We start from the raw sequence: 18,440 nt of genomic DNA on the forward strand, positions 1-18,440 counted from the left end.
GAATCATAGAATATATAAAATAATATGCAAAGTGGTTGGAGGGAAGCTCCAGAATGGCAAAGATGTTTTTATTACAATATATGTGAGCAGACTGCAGTTCCTCTTAACCGGTTGCCGACTGCGCACAGTATATTTACTGCGGCAGTCAGCCCCGGCCAGGCAGAGTGACGTAGGTCTACGTCACTCGCCTGTCACTGGGATTTGAGCCAATAGTGGGTGAGCGCGCGCCTGCTGAGGCGTGCGCCTGCCTCGGCTCGTTCAGGGAGGAGTGCGGGCGTGTGACCGGCGGACCTGATGTCCGCCGGTCACACTACGATCGTCGTTACAGCGGGAGAAAGGCAGAGCGGCTTATGTAAACAAGCCGCCTGTCATTCTCCCCTGTGTAAAAATGGAGATCAGACGGTTCTACTATGTAGGACCGTTGATCTCTGTTTTTACACTAGTAGCCATGTCCCACTACAGTTAGAATCACGCCCCTAGGACACACTTAACCCCTCCCTATCCAATACAGTTAACCCCTTCCCTGCCAGTGTCATTTTTACAGTAACAGTGCATATGTATAGCACTGATTACTGCAGTAATGTCACTGGTAACCCCAAAAGTGTCAAAAATGTCAGTCAAGGGTCCGATATGTCCGCCGCAATGTCGCAGTGCCGCAAAAAAAAATCGCCGCCATTACTCGTTAAAAAAAAACACCAAAAATGACAAAAATATTTCCCTTTGTTAGTAAACGCGATAACTTTTGCGCAAACCAATCAAAATACGCTTTTTGCGATTTTTTTTACCAAACATAGGTAGCATAAAACAATTTGGCCGAAAATGTTAAAAAATTTTGATTTTTACATTTTTTTGGGGGGGAATTTCATATAAAAAAAAGTGAAAAATATTGTTATTTTTGCAAAAATTACGCTCTTTTTTTGTTTATAGCGCATGATCAAAAAATCACACAGGTGATCAAATACCACCAAAAGAAAGCTCTGTTTGTGGGGAAAAAAAAGGACGTGAAATTCGTTTAGGTACAGCGTTGCACGACCGCGCAATTGTCCGTTAAAATCACGCAGTAAAAAAATCGCAAAAAACCCCCTGGTCAGGAAGGGGGTAAAATCTTCCGGGGCTTAAGTGGTTAAAAAGAACACTCATTCAGAGGATTTTGTTTTTGCCCAACTTGCACATACAATTTGACTCATGGATGACTGTGCCTTTTTCTTTTCTATAAATAGATTCATCATGGTCCTTTTATGGGGGGTGGAGATCTGATGTCATACACTCCCCATCATAAAGCTTAGTGTAATCTGAGACCTGAGTGGAGGGAAAGGACACACCCCACTCTACACAGTCTCATAGGGAAACATGCACAGCTGAGGCTGTCAATCACTTGCTGTGTGCTGGAACGGGGGCAGTGCCATCTCCCAGGATTGCAGGATTTCTACATAGACTGTCAGAAGTGACTCATGCAAGTAGCAGAAGAATGAGAGAGCAGACGGAAATTACAGTTCTGACGGTTCAGGCAGGTGAAGTAGACAAGTATAATGCTTTGTTCATTTTTCATTTAAGAGGTTCATAACCACTTTAAATTGCAAATGCATCCTTGAAAAAGTGGAATTTGTTCTAAGAAATGTGTCGGATGAAAATCAGCCTATGAAAGATAATCTGCAATCTATGGCATTCAATTATGAGATTGTAACGGATCTTTTTCTTCTACACTAACTAGAAAAGCCCAAAAAAAAAAAAAAAAAAACATTTTTTTTATATGAAATAAAAAAAATAAAAAATTGTAATGTTTTTACTTGTGTGTTGAATATCTGCATATCATAAATATCCCCCGTTGTCTTCCTTGTTGGAATTTTGGCTATTAAAATTCTAATAGGGGGTATAGTTATGCTAAAAATAGAATTTACTCTGATTCCCCCTTTTTTATGATTTTTTTTTACCCCAAAAGAGTTATTATTACTATTGAAATGAGTATAAAGTAGGGATTGACCGATTATTGGCAAAGCCGATATATTGAGGGCCGATATGCACTTTCCCCGATATATCGGAATCGGCCCCTGAGGTTAGTGATATTGCCGATATTTTGGGAAAGTGCTGTACCGGAGTGATGCCTGCAGCTAGAGGCATCACCCCGGTACCGGTGTCCATAGCCGATGGTCGGCTGTCTTGTAATGACAACCGATGCGGCTGAGAAGCCACTCGGCTGTCATTACAAGGAGCGGGAGGGGACGCCCCCCACCCCTCCCGCTTCCTTCCGCGGCTCGCCCGGGAGACCCGGGCAACCAGCCTGCACGGCCGCCTAAGACCCGATCAAAGCTACATTCGGCTCTGATCGGGTCTCCATGTAAAAACCTGGAAGTGATATCATGAGTGACATCACTTCCAGGTACTGGCGCCAGATTAAAAAAAAATGACAGCATTCAAAACAGCCAAACTTGGCGTTTCGAATGCTTTTAAGTGCAGAGGGGTTTTGGGTCTTTTAGACCCCCAGATCCCTCCACAAGAGTACCTGTCAAGTAAAAAAAAAAAATAAAAAAAACATTTTTTTAATATGTACGAAAATATCGGCCGATGCCGATATGCATTGGCAAAAATATCGGTATCGGCAACGAAAAACCGATATCGGTCAATCACTACTGTAGGAAAAATTAATATCTCCTAAACCTACACGGTTTAGGAGATATTCACCCTGCATGCAGCCGCTGACACTAGCTGTGCATGCACTCTGAAGGTCCGGCGTATCTTGCGGGACCCTCAGAGCTCCTTGCCAGCTCCTTGACGTCTTTGCGGCTCCGGCCACTCACAGCGCCGGAGCCGCCGAACCCGGAAAAGACGCCAAGGGATCATGTCAGCTGCCTCAGTGATGTCCGGGCGACCGTCTCGGGGCTTCGTTCTAAGGTAAGTATTTCATAATGTGCTAGTATGCCATGCATACTAGCACATTATGCCATTGTCCTGCAAGGTTTTTTTTTTTGTTTTTTTTTCTGGGGATACTACCACATTAGCGAAGGTACAACATTTAGGAACTCACATGGTTGATGAATAAAACGGGCACATCTAAGTATGCAGGCATCTGGGGTAAAGCTGTCCACATAGACCGTCCTCCTCGCCGCCATCGACGTCATCCCTTCCACACTGAGCTCCACGAGCGTTTCAATCCTCGCTTTCAGATCGCTCTACTGCAGGGTAGTCTTCCCTGTCACTACTGCAGACTGACGGCAGTGAGAGCCAGCGGTGAGAAGGATGGTCTATGTGAACAGCTTTACCCCGGATGCCTGCATTCTTAGATGTGCCTGTTTATATCACCAACCATGTGAGTTGCTAAATGTTGAACCTTCATTAAATGTAACCATATTGCTACACTTAGAGGCGCCTCTCTTCTCTTTTATACTCTGTAGCTCCTGCTGGATTTTGCTTCTAATCCCCTTGTGGAGGCGCCATTTGTGGATGGACATTTTATGGTTACACAACCAATCACATTGCTATAATCATTTTATATGGACTATAAACTGAAGGATTTATGAATAAATGGTTGTGGAAGGAATTATCTGAGTTTCCATTATTTCTTATGGGGAAATTCGCTTTGATATCAGAGTGCTTTGGATTACAAGCATGTATCCAGAACGAATTATGCTCGCAATCCAGGATTTTACTGTATTACAAAGCAGTGGCAAACTGCTTTGCAAGGGAGTGATGGTGCTGACTCACTGGGGGTGCTGTGGCCTCCTCCTGACATTCTGTTTTTGTGTTGCACTTTGCTGCACCGCAGCGCCTTGCAACGCACAAATGTTTGTTTGTGTGATGTACAAGCAGCAATTCAGCACCCGGTGTTCAGCTGCAGGGGTGAGTGGAGGCCTCTTCCCTGCTCTGGTCCTATGACAGAGCCAAGGGGAGAACTTCCCTCACTCGGAACAGCATCTGATCTGGTGAGTAAGTTTAGGGAGGAGGAAGTCCTTTCTTGGACATCAGAACTGGGGAGGGGCGGAGGCCTTGGTGGTGTCTCTGCATTGATTGGTCTGTACTGGGGAGGGGTGACTGTCCTAAAGGGGTCTCTAGAGGGGAGAGGTGATTGTCCTGAGGGTTCTGTACTGGGAAGGGGGTCTGTACTTGGGGGGTTACTGTTCTGAGAGTTCTTTCCTAGGGGGTAACTGTCCCAAAGGGGTCTGTAGTGAGGGGTGACTGTCTTTACAAGTCTGTATTGGAGAAGGGTGTATGTAGTGAAGGTTCTGTACTAAGGCGTCTGTACTAAGGGGGTGGGGTCTTTACTGAGGGGTCTGTACTGGGGGGTGAATATGATGGGGGTTCTGTACTGGGGGGGGGGGGGGGGTTACTGTTCTGAAGGTTCTTTCCTAGAGGGCAACTGTCCCAAAGGGGTCTGTAGTAAGGAGTGACTGTCCTTAGAAGTCTGTATTAGAGAAGGGTGTATTTACTGAAGGGTCTGTACTGAGGCATCTGTACTATTGGGGTGGTCTTTAGTGAGGGGGTCTGTACTAAAGGGTTGGATCTTTACTGATGGGTCTGTACTGGGGAGGAGTGATTGTCCTGAGGGATCTATACTGTTCTGAGGGTTCTGTGCTAGGGGGTATTTGTCCCAAAGGGGTTTGGCCTGAGAAGTGACTGTCCTGGGGGGATTCTACTGGGGAATGGTGTATGTACTGAAGGGTCTGTACAAAGGGGGGGGGGTGTACTGAGGGGTTTGTATAGGGGAGAGGTGACTGTCCTTATAATTCTGTACTGATGAAGGGGGTCTGTACTGTGGAAGTTTATGTTCTGAGGGTTCTGTACTGTGGAAAGGGGGTCTATACTGGTGGGAGGTTTCTATCCCAAAGGGGTCTGAACTGAGGGGTGACAGTCCTGAGGGGTCTGTACTGGGGAGGGGTGATTGTCCTGAGGGTTCTGTACTGTTCTGCAGGTTCTGTACTAGGGGGTAACTGTACCAAAGGGGTTTGTCCTGAGAAGTGACTGTCCTGAGGGGTCTATACTGGGGGGTGGTGTATGTACTGAAGGGTCTGTACTAAGGAGGGGGGGTCTGTACTGAGGGGTCTGTATAGGGGAGAGATGACTGTCCTTATCATTCTGTACTGGGGTAGGGGTTCTGTGATGTGGACGTTATTGTCCTGAGGGTACTTTACTGGGAAAGGGGGTCTGTACTAGGGGGTTACTGTCCTGAGGGTTCTGTACAAGGAGGTTACTGTCTCAAAGGGGTCTGTACTGAGGGGTGACTGTCCTTAGGGATCTGTACTGGTGAAGGATGTATGAATTGAAGGGTCTGTACTGGGGAAGAATATATGTACCGAAGGGACTGTACTGGGGTAGGTGGGGGGGGGGGGGTCTGTTCTGAGGAGTCTGCTCTGTGAAGATGTGCCTGCACTTAGGGGGCCGTGCTGGTGTACTGTACTGGGGAGTCTGTCTGCACTGAGGAAGACTTGGGCTGGGAGGGGGGATTTAGTAAAGTTAGGGGGATGTGTACTGTGGAGGGTATAGGCTTAATATGGGGGGCTGGGAGAGGGGGGGGGGGGTAAAAGGACTGTGGCATATGTGTGATGTGTATAGGAGGAGTGGAGGAGTAGGCTCAGCATGGCCTGAGTACATTTACATTTAATCTTTTACTAATTCGCTTGAGCGCTGCACTAACTACTGGCGCTATATAAATCCTCTATAATAATATTATGAATTGACTATAATAATAATGAAATACACAGTTATGGCAGATAACACATGTACTATATCTTTGTGAATTGAGCCTATAGCTTCTTACCTCTGAATTGACTCTCATTATGATTTTGTCTGAGCGGGACGGTTGGGCGTCATCGTTGGCTCCATCGCATGTATCAGAGATCTTCGTTGTTCTCGCTGTCATTCCGATGTTTAATTTGCCTTTAAAAGATATAAAAAAAGGGGATTTAATTGGTGCGTCATTTGCCAAAACTGACAATTTGTAAGCTAAACTTATGCTAAAACTTATGCTAAGGCAGAATATGTGTATTTATTGAACCTTCTTTATTGATTATTGTACTGTGGTTGGCTTCATATATATATACAGTGTCTCACAAAAGTGATTACACCCCTCACATTTTTGTAAATATTCTATTATACCTTTTCATGTGACAACACTGAAGAAATGACACTTTCCTACAATGTAAAGTAGTGAGTGTACAGCTTGTATAACAGTGTAAATTTCCTGTCCCCTCAAAATAACTCAACACACAGCCATTAATGTCTAAACCGCTGGCAACAAAAGTGAGTACACCCCTAAGTGACAATGTCCAAATTGGGCCCAATGTGCCTCGTTAGTGTTACAAGGTCTCAGGTGTGAATGGGGTGCAGGTGTGTTAAATTTGGTGTTATCGCTCTCACTCTCTCATACTGGTCACTGGAAGTTCAACATAGCGCCTCATGGCAAAGAACTCTCTGAGGATCTGAAAAAAAGAATTGTTGCTCTATATAAAGATGGCCTAGGCTATAAGAAGATTGCCAAGACCCTGAAACTGAGCTGCAGCAAGGTGGCCAAGACCATACAGCGGTTTAACAGGACAGGGTCCACTCAGAACAGGCCTGGCCATGGTCTACCAAAGAAATTGAGTGCACGTGCTCAGTGTCATATCCAGAGGTTGCCTTTGGGAAATAGACGTATGAGTGCTGCCAGCATTGTTGCAGAGGTTGAAGGGGTGGGTAATATATATATATATATATATATATATATATATACACGTATATATATATATATATATATATATATATATATATATATATATATATATATATATATATATATATATATACACACACACACACACACACACACACACACACATATATATATATATACATATACTGTATATATATATATATATATATATATATATATATATATATATATATATATATATATATACACTATATTACCAAAAGTAAAAAAAAAAACAATTAAAGTAATTAAAATAAAAAATATATATATATTTTTTTTTTATTACTTTAATTGTTTTTTTTTTTTTACTTTTGGTATATATATATATATACTTTACGTTGGAGCAAAGTGTCATTTCTTCAGATTCGGGGATTTATTCAATCGCCGATCGGCACCATTACTAGTAAAAAATATATAAATAAATAAAAATGATATAAATCTTTCCCCTATGTTGTAGACGCGATAACTTTTGCGCAAACCAATAAAAAAAAACGCTTATTGCGATTTTTCTTTTACCAAAAATAAAAAAATGTAGCAGAATACAAATTTGGCCTAAATTGATAAAAAAAATTTTAATTTTTAAATGTTTTTTTTTTTTTTTTGGGGGGGGGGGTGTTATATAGCAGAATGCGAAAAAGATTGTTTTTTTTTTTTTCTTCAGAATTGTCGCTCTGTTTTGTTTATAGCGCAAAAAATAAAAATCGCACAAGTGATCAAATACCACCAAAAGAAAGCTCTGTTTGTGGGAAAAAAAGAACATCAATTTAATTTGGGTACAGCGTCGCACGACCGCGCAATTGTCCGTTAAAATAACGCATAATAAATGGCCTGGTCATTAAGGTGGCAAATCCTTTCGGTCCAGAAGTGGTTAAACCAGTATTGAACCCAAAAGCAAACATCTTTTTTTGTATTTATTGCAGCCTGCCCATTGTTAGATGTGATGGCTGCATTCATTTTCTTTTTTGGGCTTTCTATTTTTATTTGATCTGAAGATCAGGCCAGTAAGTCTGTTGTTTTTCAAAAGAACAATCTCTCTTGGTTAGAGGGTTGAAACAAACCATTTACCACTGGGAGCGGTGCATACAATGATCGACTTTTACTTATTTATGTAAAACCTTTCTCCCAAAAGAAAAAAAAGAACTGTTTGCTGTAGCTGATTATAAAGTATTAGCTGGAGTTTGGCTTCAGTTTATTAGTGTATATAAATCTGCTAATACATTTAACACTCTCCTCCTCCCAGACTGACAATTCTGCTGTCCAAAGGTGACCCCCTGTGCGCCTTCATCCAGAGTGGAGGCGCTCTAATACAGGAGGTGTGTTGCTGGCCAGATCACCAGGTGAAAACGGAGGGGGAAAAGCCTAAAAAAAGAAAAGTAATGCAGCCACCACATCTAATAATTGGTAAGCTGCAATATATTACATTTTTTGGTTTTGGGTTTAATGCCACTTTAACTCTTCCAAAGCCTTCCCTTCTTTGCAACACAGTATTTGCCAAACAATGACAGGTACATTTTAAAGGGAAACTCCTATGTGAGTATAATCCGGGGGAAGCAAACACAGAAGCCTCATACAGAGTCACTGCTGCTGGATCTAGTATGAAGATCGGCAAATGGTTTCTTCCAGCAGGTGTTCCCAAGTAAAAATGTCCAGTTGCTCCATAAGAAGAGAATAAAAGTCGGGTCTGGGATCCTTACCTATTTTTATAAATGTGATTTTTACTGTCCAGAAGACTTTCTGCTGGCCGCAGACGCATTGCTGTACCTTGTCATCCAGAGGGGTCACCTGATAATCCTCAGAATCATCCACTTCTATTTCAACCTGTGCACAGAAAAAAATAAAGATAATTTAAAATGCAAACCTGCTTTCTGTTTAAGATAAGAATTCATTTATAGGAGTTCCTCTACCTCCCTAGTGCCCAACCTGTGGCCTTTTGATGCTCAATGTGCGGCCCTTTGGTGCTCAAACTTTGGTCCTTTGGCACTCAATGTGTGGCCCTTTGGTCCACAGTATGCTATCCTTTGGTGCTCAATGTGTGGCCCTTTGGCCCTCAGTATGCTGTCCTTTGGTGCTCAATGTGTGGCCCTTTGGCCCTCAGTATTCTGTCCTTTGGTGCTCAATGTGTGGCCCTTTGGCCCTCAGTATGCTGTACTTTGGTGCTCAATGTGTGGCCCTTTGGCCCTCAGTATGCTGTCCTTTGGTGCTCAATGTGTGGTCCTTTGGTCCTCAGTATGCTATCCTTTGGTGCTCAATGTGTGGCCCTTTGGCCCATAGTATGCTGTCCTTTGGTGCTCAATGTGTGGCCCTTTGGTCCTCAGTATGCTGTCCTTTGGTGCTCAATGTTCTGCCCTTTGGTGCTCAATGTTCTGCCCTTTGGTCCTCAGTATTCTGTCCTTTGGTGCTCAATGTGTGGCCCTTTGGTCCTCAGTATGCTGTCCTTTGGTGCTCAATGTGTGGCCCTTTGGTCCTCAGTATGCTGTCTTTTGGTGCTCAATGTGTGGCCCTTTGGCCTCAGTATGCTGTCCTTTGGTGCTCAATGTGTGGTCCTTTGGTCCTCAGTATGCTGTCTTTTGGTGCTCAATGTGTGGCCCTTTGACCTCAGTATGCTGTTCTTTGGTGCTCAATGTTCTGCCCTTTGGTCCTCAGTATGCTGTCCTTTGGTGCTCAATGTGTGGTCCTTTAGTCCTCAGCATGCTGTCCTTTGGTGCTCAATGTGTGGTCCTTTGGTCCTCAGTATGCTGTCCTTTGGTGCTCAATGTGCTGTCCTTCAAGTGCCAAAGCGTCATACATTGTGTACCAATGTGCAAACCTTGGGTGTTATCCATTTCCTTTTTCTTTTTATATATTTTTTTTCTCTGACCTTATATAATGGAGAAGATCAAATGTGGTGCCATTTTTAACTGGGCTTTAGAGAGCATTTATGTGGAAACATTGCTTTGCAAATGGGTTGAAATACCAGTAATAGTGATAACTTTAGCAGTTACTTCTAAAATATGACCAGTCTTGCATTTCCTGTAACCTCTTCAGTCTCTAACTGTCTCCTGTAACTTGTCTCCAGTCTCCAACCATTCCTGTATTGTCTCCCGCCTATAACTGTCTCCTGTAACTTGTCCTCAGACTCCACTCATTCCTGTATTGTTCCCAGCCTATACAGTAACTGTCTCTTGTAACCTGCCCTCAGACTCCAGTCATTCCTGCAAAGTCCACAACCTTGGAAAGTCTCCTGTAACTTGTCCTCAGTCTCCAATCATCCCTGTAATCTGTCTAGTCTCTGACTATCTCCTGTATTTTGTCCTTAATCTTAACCACTTCTGTAACTTCCTGTATCCTGTCCATAGTCTCCAAACATTTCTGTGACGTCCTAGTCTCTGACTATCTCCTGTATCATGTCCGTAGTCTCCAAACATTTCTGTGACGTCCCAGTCTCTGACTGTCTCCTGTATCCTGTCCATAGTCTCCAAAGATTTCTGTGACGTCCAGTCTCTGACTATCTCCTGTATCCTGTCCATAGTCTCCAAAGATTTCTGTGACGTCCTAGTCTCTGACTATCTCCTGTATCCGGTCCGTAGTCTCCAAACATTTCTGTCACGTCCCAGTCTCTGACTATCTCCTGTATCCTGTCCGTAGTCTCCAAAGATTTCTGTGACGTCCAGTCTCTGACTATCTCCTGTATCCGGTCCGTAGTCTCCAAACATTTCTGTGACGTCCCAGTCTCTGACTATCTCCTGTATCCTGTCCATAGTCTCCAAAGATTTCTGTGACGTCCTAGTCTCTGACTATCTCCTGTATCCGGTCCGTAGTCTCCAAACATTTCTGTGACGTCCCAGTCTCTGACTATCTCCTGTATCCTGTCCGTAGTCTCCAAAGATTTCTGTGACGTCCAGTCTCTGACTATCTCCTGTATCCTGTCCGTAGTCTCCAAAGATTTCTGTGACGTCCAGTCTCTGACTATATCCTGTATCCTGTCCGTAGTCTCCAAACATTTATGTGACTTCCCAGTCTCTGGCTATCTCCTGTATCATGTCCGTAGTCTCCAAAGATTTCTGTGACGTCCCAGTCTCTGACTATCTCCTGTATCCTGTCCGTAGTCTCCAAACATTTCTGTGACGTCCCAGTCTCTGACTGTCTCCTGAAACTATAGTCCCCAGTTTCCAATTAGTCCTGTAACGTCCCCAGTCTACATTGTCTCCTGTAACGTATCCTTAGTTTCCAACCATTTCTGTAATGTCCTCAATCTTGGACTGTCTCCTGTAACCTGCCCTCAGTCTCCAACTAGTCCTGTAAGGTTCCGCGTCTTGGAATGTCTCCTACAACTTATCCTCAGTCTCCAAACTTTCTTGTAACATCCCCATAATATAACTGTCTCCTGCACCATGTACCATGTATAACCACATGGCCCCAGTCTCTATCTCCTATAGCATGTTCTAGGTAGCTAATATCAAATGTGGTGCCAGTCATTTTAACTGGGCTGTAAGGAAACATTACTTTGCAAATGGGTTGTAATGACAGTGATCTGTAGAAGTCAACTGTAACATGTCCCCAGTATCTGACTGTCTTTCCATAGCACATACTCAGTCTTTAAACTATTCCTGTATCATATCCCGGTCTATGACTCTCTACTCTAGTATTTTACAGTCTCTGACAGTTGTATGTAGCTATATAGTCAAAGCCAACTTTGGTGAATGTATTAGTATTTGAAGGCTAACTCCAACTTAAAAGCTTATTTACGGTTTTGCAAAGTTGTCCTCAGAGGCAGGGCTTATGCCATAGGGCATCACGTAGCAAAATATCTAAATGTATGTGGGAGAGCCAGGAGGACTAACTGTAAATGTGAGGTGGTTATACATTGAAATTGTCCCCCTATAGTCCACAATACTCACCTGTGCACATTTTTCCAGGTAGTTGGAGACCACCATACTGACGATCCCCTCTTCTCCTCTAATGACGTATGATGGGACGGAAGACTCCACAAAGAATGGCTGTATTGTGGTGGTTGTTGCCGGCTCATTGGTCAAGCCTAGACCCTTTTCAGCTGAAATGCAGAATCCGTCACTCTCCCAGTTGGTGATGCTTTGCGGGATTATTGAACTGACTATTGCTACACCATCTGGACTGTTAATGGAATAAAATTGGACCAGCTGTTAAACACATTTTTGGGGGTTTAAAGTGGACCTGTTGCTAAAGGTCCCATACATTAGTTCATTTTTAACCTGACCATCATGCTCTTTTATACGCAGGGCTTTTTTTCTCAGAGAATAGGTGCAGGAACTCCTTCTAAGTTACTTTGTGTCTCCGCCCAATACCCACCTCCGAACACTAACCCTTGGTTCCACCCCTACCCACCTCCGAGCACTGACCCTTGGTTCCACCCCCTACCCACCTCCGAACACTGACCCTTGGTTCCGCCCCCTACCCACTTCCGAGCACTAACCCTTGGTTCCACCCCTACCCACCTCCGAGCACTGACCCTTGGTTCCACCCCCTACCCACCTCCAAACACTGACCCTTGGTTCCACCCCTACCCACCTCCGAGCACTGACCCTTGGTTCCACCCCCTACCCAGCCTCCAGTACAGCCCATTTTAGAGAATATAGAGTCAAGTATAATTCTGTATTGGAATGTATGGAATTTGGTTATGATAACAAGAAAAGCAATAAAATAGATCCCCCACAGCTAGCAGCAATAGACCCCTGGAGGTGCCGGAACTGCGTTCCCCCGCATTCCCGCTGAAAAAAAGCCCTGCTTATACGCATACATGCTGAAGTCGCACAAGTTGGATTCAGTGTAAACAGGGGCTAAGACAGCAGGATTCAGGGCATTCCTAATTTAATATTAGGGTCACTTTGCAATGGGAAAAGTACTAGTCCCAGCAGAATTTACATTTTTAGGTTGTATGTGACCCTTATTAAGACCTTGTCTTCAAAGTTTCTTCCTAAATCTCACTTACGTAATCCGCCAACAGCTTACTTTTACATTATCTTACCCTGGGATGGCGTGTCTATCCTGTGTGATGAAAAAGTTCTCCATTTGCTGTTGGGTGCTGCCATATTGGTTGTGATGTCAGTGGCCCCAGCAGTATAAAATTGTCATGCAAATAATCCTTCACTGAAATCTCACACTAAGATCAAAGGTAGTATTTGTCCTTATCAGTGTCCGGTAGCAGTGGTCCGCCATCATTCTGGCCTTTTGGCTGGGAAGGCTGACTGTAAAGTATACCTGATGGTACGATGGGGGCTCTGAGGGCCCTCCTCATGGGAAAGAAACCAAATTTTAGCGCCCACTAGATAAGGGGTGTGTGTGGGGGAGGGGGGGGTGTGGACGCACGACCGCAAAATTGTCAGTTAAAGTAATGCAGTGCCGTATAGCAAATAATCTTTGTGATGTAGGAGCGCTAAACCTAATGCGCATGTATTTTGATGGGAGAAGTGGTTTGTGGTCCTAGAGGCTGCTCACTAGCAACTCTGGGGTCCCGCTGGACCCCCAGAGGGGTTTGTTGAAGTTTAAAAAAGGGTGGGAGCGCAAAAAATGGCCTGGTCATGAAGAGGGGTAAACCTTCCGGGGTTAAAGAGTCGGTTCACACTGGGGCGGCACGACTCTGTACTACTTCGGAGCGACTTGCATGGACTTCACATAATGGAAGTCTATGCAAGTCGCTCCGAGGTCGCCCCGAAGTAGTACAGGACCCTTTTTCTAGTGTGTCGCTCCTATTAGAATGGGTCCTGTAGCAGTCAATGGACCGCGAGGGAGCGCGACTTGTCAGGCTGACAAGTCACCTGACAAGTCGCGCTAGTGTGAATCGAGTCTAAGTGGTTAAAAAAAGCATGAGTTGGTGGCAAGTATTACAATAAAAAGTAAATTTTCAACCACTTCTGGACCGGAAGATTTTCCCCCTTAATGACCGAGTCATTTTTGCGTTTCGGCACTGCGTTACTTTAACGGACAACTGTGCAGTTGTGTGGTGCTGTACCCAAATAAACATTGATGTCCTTTTTCCCCACAAACAGAGCTTTCTTTAGGTGGTATTTGATCACCTGTGCGATTTTTTTTTTCTTTGCGCTATAAACAAAAAAAGAGCGACAATTCTGAAAAAAATATATATATATATTTTTCACTTTCTGCTATAACATTCCCAATAAAAAAAAGAAAAAAATCTATTTTTTTCATAATTTTAGGCCAATTTTGTATTCTACTACATATTTTCGGTAAAAAAAAAAAAAAGCAAAGAGCGTATTTTGATTGGTTTGCACAAAAGTTATCGCGTCTACAAACTAGTGATCGACCGATATCGATTTTTCGATGCTGATACCAATATTTTGGCCATTGCCAATATGAGCTGAAATTTAGAAAATTTAAAATTTTGCAAAATAAACACAATTTTCGACACAAATCTGTTACTGAACATGTTAATGTTTGTTTATTAACCACATGACCTCCTAGATCGTCATCGTATTCTGGACAGAGCGGTATCACCCGGGTGTCACTTACGGCAAGTGGGTGAGAGATACCGATCTGCCAGCAGATCTGCTAATGTGGAATTGCTTATATCTTTAATTTGTAAATATGTGAGTGGCATATTCAATAACATTTGTAAACGGAATTATGCTATTTGACATTTTACCCTTACATGAGCAATATTTGGAATATCGGCAATATTGGCCAGTTCCAGGGCGGATACAGATATATCGGCAAAAGTCAATATTGGCCCTTGATATATCGGCCTTGCCTATAATCGGTCAGGGAAAGATTTATGTAATTTTTTTTTTTTTTTTTACTAGTAATGGCGGCAATCAGTAATTTTTAGCGGGACTATCTGACCCCTAACTGAAATTTTTGACATTTTTGGAGGAACCAGTGACATTACTACAATAATCAGTGCTAAAAATATGCACTTTTACTGTACTAATGACACTGGCAGTGAAGGGGTTATCCCAGGGGTGATCAATGGGTTAAGTGTGAGCCTAGGGGGTGATTTCTAACTGTAGGGGGGTGGGCTTGTAATATCAACACAGAGACCTGTGATCCTAAATAGGAGGAACGCAGGAGCTCTGTGTTGATATCAGAGAGAACAACGGTCTGCTGTGTTTACAACATCAGACCGCCGTTCTCTCTTCATGGGGAGCGAACGCGGGTGCCCGTTGGCAATTGCAGCCACCGGCCCCGCCTCTTTGGCTTCCCTGCTGGTGAGTGGGCGCGGGCGCGTGCCTCCAGCCGCGTTGGCACGCCTACAGGAACACTCCCACGAACCACCGCGATTCGCGGGAACCTGCCGCTGTACAACTGCGGCAGCTGGTCGGCACGTGGTTAAAGTCTTAAACTCCACAAGAATAAAAATGTACAATATTACAGCTTACTAATTCTTAGATGTGGCGGCTGCATTCGTTTTTTAAAGTAGAACTGCACTGCTTCTGATCACCACAAACCAAAAATGCTATTTAATTCATTTGTATTATTCAAAGCGATCCCCCCCCCCCCCCACACACACACACACATCCATCCATGTCTCTGTGCTTTGATTTGCTGAGAAATCAAGAGAAAAACACCCCCCCTAGCGTTTCTAGCAGTGGCCATCTTGAGTAAGGGCAGATGATTCATGCATCATTTACTTCCTGGAATCCATCTGGAAACCGGGAAGTAACTAAAGAAATGTAAAAAAAAAGTTAGAGCAAGTGAATATGATATACTTTCCTATCTATTTACTAATACTATCAGCATAAGGATTAAAAATAGTCCATGTTAATTGAGAGAGTGAAGTTCCACTTTTAGGCCTCATGCACACGGGATGTTTTTACAGCGTCTGTTTTTGGCGTCAGACGTTTTTTTTTCTGCAGCCAATAAACTCCCCCATGTTCTCCTATGTCTCCCCAGCATGTTCTCCTATGTCCCCCCAGCATGTTCTCCTATGTCTCCCCGGCATGTTCTCCTATGTCTCCCCGGCATGTTCTCCTATGTCTCCCCGGCATGTTCTCCTATGTCTCCCCGGCATGTTCTCCTATGTCTCCCCAGCATGTTCTCCTATGTCTCCCCAGCATGTTCTCCTATGTCCCCCCAGCATGTTCTCCTATGTCCCCCCAGCATGTTCTTCTATGTCCCCCCAGCATGTTCTCCTATGTCCCCCCGGCATGTTCTCCTATGTCTCCCCGGCATGTTCTCCTATGTCTCCCCGGCATGTTCTCCTATGTCTCCCCGGCATGTTCTCCTATGTCTCCCCAGCATGTTCTCCTATGTCTCCCTGGCATGTTCTCCTATGTCTCCCCAGCATGTTCTCCTATGTCTCCCCAGCATGTTCTCCTATGTCTCCCCAGCATGTTCTCCTATGTCTCCCCAGCATGTTCTCCTATGTCTCCCCAGCATGTTCTCCTATGTCTCCCCAGCATGTTCTCCTATGTCCCCCCAGCATGTTCTCCTATGTCCCCCCAGCATGTTCTTCTATGTCCCCCCAGCATGTTCTCCTATGTCCCCCCGGCATGTTCTCCTATGTCTCCCCGGCATGTTCTCCTATGTCTCCCCGGCATGTTCTCCTATGTCTCCCCAGCATGTTCTCCTATGTCTCCCCGGCATGTTCTCCTATGTCTCCCCAGCATGTTCTCCTATGTCTCCCCAGCATGTTCTCCTATGTCTCCCCAGCATGTTCTCCTATGTCTCCCCAGCATGTTCTCCTATGTCTCCCCGGCATGTTCTCCTATGTCTCCCCCAGCATGTTCTCCTATGTCTCCCCCAGCATGTTCTCCTATGTCTCCCCAGCATGTTCTCCTATGTCTCCCCAGCATGTTCTCCTATGTCCCCCCAGCATGTTCTCCTATGTCCCCCCAGCATGTTCTCCTATGTCTCCCCAGCATGTTCTCCTATGTCTCCCCGGCATGTTCTCCTATGTCTCCCCGGCATGTTCTCCTATGTCTCCCCGGCATGTTCTCCTATGTCTCCCCAGCATGTTCTCCTATGTCTCCCCAGCATGTTCTCCTATGTCTCCCCAGCATGTTCTCCTATGTCCCCCCCAGCATGTTCTCCTATGTCTCCCCAGCATGTTCTCCTATGTCTCCCCAGCATGTTCTCCTATGTCTCCCCAGCATGTTCTCCTATGTCCCCCCAGCATGTTCTCCTATGTCTCCCCGGCAGGTTCTCCTATGTCTCCTCGGCATGTTCTCCTATGTCTCCCCAGCATGTTCTCCTATGTCTCCCCAGCATGTTCTCCTATGTCTCCCCAGCATGTTCTCCTATGTCCCCCCGGCATGTTCTCCTATGTCTCCCCGGCATGTTCTCCTATGTCTCCCCGGCATGTTCTCCTATGTCTCCCCGGCATGTTCTCCTATGTCTCCCCGGCATGTTCTCCTATGTCTCCCCAGCATGTTCTCCTATGTCTCCCCAGCATGTTCTCCTATGTCTCCCCAGCATGTTCTCCTATGTCTCCCCAGCATGTTCTCCTATGTCTCCCAGCATGTTCTCCTATGTCCCCCCCAGCATGTTCTCCTATGTCTCCCCAGCATGTTCTCCTATGTCCCCCCAGCATGTTCTCCTATGTCTCCCCGGCATGTTCTCCTATGTCTCCCTGGCATGTTCTCCTATGTCTCCCTGGCATGTTCTCCTATGTCTCCCCCAGCATGTTCTCCTATGTCTCCCCAGCATGTTCTCCTATGTCTCCCCAGCATGTTCTCCTATGTCCCCCCGGCATGTTCTCCTATGTCTCCCCGGCATGTTCTCCTATGTCTCCCCGGCATGTTCTCCTATGTCTCCCCGGCATGTTCTCCTATGTCTCCCCAGCATGTTCTCCTATGTCTCCCCAGCATGTTCTCCTATGTCTCCCCAGCATGTTCTCCTATGTCCCCCCCAGCATGTTCTCCTATGCCCCCCCCAGCATGTTCTCCTATGTCTCCCCCAGCATGTTCTCCTATGTCCCCCCCAGCATGTTCTCCTATGTCTCCCCCAGCATGTTCTCCTATGTCTCCCCAGCATGTTCTCCTATGTCTCCCCAGCATGTTCTCCTATGTCCCCCCCAGCATGTTCTCCTATGTCTCCCCAGCATGTTCTCCTATGTCTCCCCCAGCATGTTCTCCTATGTCCCCCCCAGCATGTTCTCCTATGTCTCCCCGGCATGTTCTCCTATGTCTACCCAGCATGTTCTCCTATGTCTCCCCAGCATGTTCTCCTATGTCCCCCCAGCATGTTCTCCTATGTCTCCCCAGCATGTTCTCCTATGTCTCCCCAGCATGTTCTCCTATGTCTCCCCAGCATGTTCTCCTATGTCCCCCCCAGCATGTTCTCCTATGTCTCCCCAGCATGTTCTCCTATGTCTCCCCAGCATGTTCTCCTATGTCTCCCCAGCATGCTCTCCTATGTCTCCCCAGCATGTTCTCCTATGTCTCCCCGGCATGTTCTCCTATGTCTCCCCGGTATGTTCTCCTATGTCTCCCCAGCATGTTCTCCTATGTCTCCCCAGCATGTTCTCCTATGTCTCCCCAGCATGTTCTCCTATGTCTCCCCCAGCATGTTCTATGTCTCCCCCAGCATGTTCTCCTATGTCCCCCCCAGCATGTTCTCCTATGTCTCCCCAACATGTTCTCCTATGTCTCCCCAGCATGTTCTCCTATGTCTCCCCAGCATGTTCTCCTATGTCTCCCCAGCATGTTCTCCTATGTCTCCCCCAGCATGTTCTCCTATGTCTCCCCGGCATGTTCTCCTATGTCTCCCCGGTATGTTCTCCTATGTCTCCCCCAGCATGTTCTCCTATGTCTCCCCAGCATGTTCTCCTATGTCTCCCCAGCATGTTCTC

At 45.3% G+C, this 18,440-nt stretch overlaps 1 protein-coding gene across 1 annotated transcript in view; it reads right to left on the reverse strand.

The window, feature by feature from the left end:
* LOC309564198 (ovostatin-like) overlaps window positions 1–18,440 on the reverse strand; it is a gene marked incomplete at its 5' end in the record, with an annotated part of 135,248 nt that overhangs the window by 49,910 nt on the left and 66,898 nt on the right. The window contains 3 exons of the mRNA XM_082268828.1: window positions 5,750–5,868; window positions 8,374–8,497; window positions 11,557–11,788. Of these exons, the coding sequence (XP_082124954.1) occupies window positions 5,750–5,868; window positions 8,374–8,497; window positions 11,557–11,788 (475 nt within the window). The remainder of the gene's footprint in view (window positions 1–5,749; window positions 5,869–8,373; window positions 8,498–11,556; window positions 11,789–18,440) is intronic.

This window comes from Pelophylax lessonae (genome assembly GCF_965119305.1).
Source record: "Pelophylax lessonae genome assembly, chromosome: 9".
NCBI lineage: Eukaryota > Metazoa > Chordata > Amphibia > Anura > Ranidae > Pelophylax > Pelophylax lessonae.